Genomic DNA, 4,669 nt, shown 5'->3' with positions numbered 1-4,669 from the left:
TCATGGGAACTGCCCATATCCTACGTAAAATACTGTCTATGTGATCTCAAATTTTAAAGCAAACACATAATTTTCTTATGGTTTCTTAAACATTCACTTGAACAAAACTGTACAAATCCAAATATATGGTACCCTAGGCATAACACCTACATGAACTTCTAACTTGTTGTCTCTTGTGGTCTCTGGGTGAGACTTGGATCCAACTTGTACAAATGCAAAACAAAAGTCAAACATAAAATAATAATAATAATAATAATAATAATAATAATAATAATAATAATAATAATAATAATAATAGAGGAGCGCCAGCCTTGACAGCGGCTGGACGTGTTCCTCGCTGCTCTAACCATTCAGTAGCCGAAAGCCATAGAAACACTAATATGACCCGGCAGGACAATGGGGGAAAAAATAACTCTCAATGACTGGAATATCTACAATATCCTTTGAGTATCTAAGAATTCCCTTCCAAAATAAGTTGAGATTTACAAATTTACATATGGTATGTCAGAAGAAAGTAATTCAACAACGCGGATTGATGAACCGTAAGACGTGTGGCCAGAACCTCCTGGAAAATAACCATAGCGAGGGACATCCCACAGTTGAATTAGAACAGTCACAAACAGTGAAAGAAGACATGCACCCAACACCAGAGCTGATGACACCTCCGAAAGGGGGTGGCCCCGCCACGTCAAAACGGTAGAGGAGTAGGGGCCGAAACCGGACGTGGTTCCTCCTGATGATGTCTTCAGCTAACTGGATCCTATAAAGGAGCTGTTGTGGTAGCAGACCACGAAACATGGTTGAAATTCCTCCAGTTTTCAAACACACAAGCTTTAATATCCACAACTGCTATGAATACTCATCCTTTCCTCTCTCCGAGTATTCGAAAAAGTAAACACCTCCCCCTTTTTATTATTCTAAAAACATTGTAGTTTTCTCTGTGTGGACATACAAAAGACCATCTTTGGTGAATCTTAAAACTATCTGTGAAATCTTGACTCTTCTTGTGTTTTCTTTCCTTTCTCCCTGTGTATTCAAAAATGTAAGCATCCCTTTTATTACAAAAACACAACTGTTTTCTCAAACTGGACATACAAACGAACATCTCTAGAAAAGTCAACTTGAATGATAAAAAAAGGTACTGAAACCTATTTGAAAATGACACCAGGCTTACCATCTCTACAGGAAGTGCAAAAAATCGTGTTAATTGGAACGACTCGTGTACTGAGAAGAGCATTATCGCTGTGAAAACAACATCCATTCATGAATTTATTTATTTATTAATTTTTTTACATACATATTTTACCTGTGAATTTGCGTATGTAAACTGGGATTGGATACAATGAGCTTCTCTGCTCTAGATGTACGGAAAACACTCGGCGAGAAATGGAAGATGATTTGAAGAAAGAAGAAAATAAAAACAATAATAATAATAACATTAAAATATACCTCAGGAAGGAGAACCCAGGTTCGGAATTTCACCGTAGTTATAATTGTCTTAGATTATTGAAATTTTCTAGTAAGCTGACCTGCCAACTTCTATTATTCTAGATTGAAGAAGATGGTCGTCACAGCATTTTAAATATACTCTACCAAACACTCCTTATCGAAGCTGACTAGCTTGTCCAATGCTGGCGAGAAGTTTGGAAGTGCGCTATGCAATAATGCTTTGTGGTAAACTGGGCAAAAACGCTTCAGAAATATATGAAATGTTCCGGACTGCTTACGGATTAACCTTTTCGCAGGCACAATAGGTTTAAGTACGGTAGAGAAGAGGTGAGAGATGATAAGAGGTGTGGAAGGGAGATGGACGTTTGAAAAACTTCTGGAATGCAATTGTAAATGGAACAATTATTGCTTGGAAAGAAGTTCTTCAACGAATATTAATTTTGAGAAAATGATTAATGGCTTGAAGCGGAGTTACAAGAAGTAATATGGGATAGGAGTGAAGTGGTGAAGTGAAAATTTAAACAAGTAGCAATTATTGTAGTTACTATGTGAGGTGCAGACAGTAGTTGTAGCACGTTGGCGAACAGTAGATGGCTATATGTAGAGCTGGCTATGAGTATGCGATAATAATCCCTTTAATGAAGGTGTTTCAGTGAACATACTCAGTCCATTCCATTACAGCAATTGACATCGTCTTAAAATCCATTTAGGTTAATTATGTAAATTGATTAATTGATGTTTCAGAAATAATTTATAAATAATTATTAGTGTTTCCTTGTAAAAGACCAGATAATCGTTTCAACCAATAACACGTTTGTGTGTAACATTTATTTTTGTGAAATATTATTGTAATATTCTGCATATTGCAAAGGTGGCGAGCTGATAGAAACGTTAGCAACGCCGGGCGAAATGCTTAGCAGTATTTCGTCTGCCGCTACGTTCTGAGTTCAAATTCCGACGAGGTCGACTTTGCCTTTCATCCTTTCGAGGTCGATAAATTAAGTACCAGTTACCCACTGGAGTCGATGTAATCGACTTAATCCCTTTGTCTGTCCTTGTTTGTCCCCTCGATGTTTAGCCCCTTGTGGGCAATAAAGAAATAGGTATTTCGTCTGCCGTTACGTTCTGAGTTCAAATTCCGCCGAGGGCGACTTTGCTTTTCATCGTTTCGGAGTCGTCAGATTAAGTACCAGTTACGCACTGGGGTCGATGTAATCGACTTAAGCCTTTTCTCTATCCTTGTTTGTCTCCTCTGTGTTTAGACCCTTAAGGGCAATAAAGAAATAAGAAACGTTAGCACGCCGGGCGAAATGCTTAGCGGTATTTCGTTTGCCGTTACGTTCTGAGTTCAAATTCCGCCGAGGTCGACTTTGCCTTTCATCCTTTCGGGGTCGATAAATTAAGTACCAGTTACGCACTGGGGTCGATAAAATCGACTTAATCCGTTTGTCTGTCCTTGTTTGTCCCTTCTGTGTGTAGCCCCTTGTGGGCAGTAAAGAAATAGGTATTCGTCTGTCTTTACGTTCTGAGTTCAAACTCTGCCGAGGTCCACTTTCCTTTCGGCGTCGATAAATTGTGTACCAATTGCGTACTGGAGTTGATCTAATCGACTGGCCCCCTACCCAAAGGCTTCAGGCCTTGGGCCTAGAGTAGAAAAGAATATTCTGCATATTGTGAAGGCGGCGAGCTGGCAGAAATGTTAGCACGCCGGGCTAAATGCGTAGTGGTATTTCGTCTATCTTTACGTTCCGTGTTCAAATTCCGCCGGGGTCGATAAATTAAGTACCAATTGCGTACTGGGGTCGATCTAATCGACTGGCCTCCTCTCCAAAAATTTCAGGCCTTGAGCCTACAGTAGAAATGGATATTCTGCATATTGTATTATAGTAATACTGATGTAATCTTCTACATAGTGAAGGCGCGTGGCTTAAGGTAAGCGGCTTACGGTCGTAAGGTCATGAGATTGATTCCCGGCGGCGCATTGTGTCCTTGAGCAAGACTCTTTGTTTCACGTTGCTCCAGTTCACTCAGCTGACAAAAATGAGTTGTATCTGTAATTGAAAGGGCTGACCATATCACATCCTATGTCATGCTGAATCTCTCTGGGAACTACGTTAAGGATACTGGTGTCAGTGGAGTGCTCAACCCCATGCACAGTATTTTCACGAACAGGATGTTCCATTGATCGGATCAACCAGAACCCTCATCTTCGTAACTGTCAGAATGATTTTTTTTATTCTACACACAAGTAGATATACACTTTATTGTGAGTATATGAATAAATGTATTTATAAAAGTATATATAAAAGCATCATATTATTTATAATTTCAGGTGATATGTGGGCTCAAGCATGGGGTAATATTTTCCCGATCGTTCGACCATTCCCGTCTAATACGAAAGAGGATTTTGATACAATAATCAATAACCAGTCCCTGACACCAACAGAGCTTCAACAAAAAGCCGAGCAGTTCTATGAATCGATCGGTCTTAATCCTATGATGCCAAAGTTCTGGAGGAATTCTATTTTCAAAAATCAATTAACCGAGATGGACTGTCATCCTAAAGCGTTTGACTTTCACAGGAAGAGGGACTTCAGGTAATCTTTCATCTTTTATCTTTTACCTATTTCAGTGACTAGACTGCGGCCATACTGGGGCACGACCGTGAAGAATTTTTAGTCGGATAAATCGATCCCAGTATATATTATTATTTTTTTAAAGCATGTCTTATTCTATCGACATTATTGTCGAACTAATAAGTTACAGGAATGTAAGAACAGACGAACACACACACACACACATACACACGCACACACACACACATACACACACACAAACACACATCACACACACATACACACACATATGTAGAGGCGCATAGCTCAATTGTTAGAGCGTTGGGTTCATAGTCATGAAGTAGTGAGTTCGATACCAGGACCAGGCTGTGATGTGTTCTTGAGCAAGGCACTTTATTTCACATTGCTCCAGTTCACTCAGCTGTAGAAATTAGTTGCGACGTCACTAGTGCCAAGCTGTATTGGCCTTTGCCTTTCCTTTGGACAACATTGGTGGCATGGAGTGGTGAGTTTGTTATGCATGGGTGACTGCTGATCTTCCATAAACAACCTTGCCCGGACTTGTACCTCAGAGGGGAACGTTCTAACTGCAATAACATCGTCATTCATGACAGAAGGGGGTGGTCTCCGCGTCTAGATAACAT

General features: G+C 39.8%; 1 protein-coding gene across 1 annotated transcript in view; it reads left to right on the top strand.

Annotated features, from left to right (window-relative positions):
* LOC106868111 (angiotensin-converting enzyme) overlaps nucleotides 1-4,669 on the top strand; it is a 46,138-nt gene that overhangs the window by 25,630 nt on the left and 15,839 nt on the right. The window contains exon 7 of the mRNA XM_014913233.2: nucleotides 3,782-4,046. Within this exon, the coding sequence (XP_014768719.1) occupies nucleotides 3,782-4,046 (265 nt within the window). The remainder of the gene's footprint in view (nucleotides 1-3,781; nucleotides 4,047-4,669) is intronic.

This window comes from Octopus bimaculoides, chromosome 6 (assembly GCF_001194135.2).
Source record: "Octopus bimaculoides isolate UCB-OBI-ISO-001 chromosome 6, ASM119413v2, whole genome shotgun sequence".
In the NCBI taxonomy this organism is placed as follows: Eukaryota; Metazoa; Mollusca; class Cephalopoda; order Octopoda; family Octopodidae; genus Octopus; species Octopus bimaculoides.
Note: the sequence above shows the minus strand (reverse complement) of the source record. Positions and strands in the feature narration are given on the sequence as shown.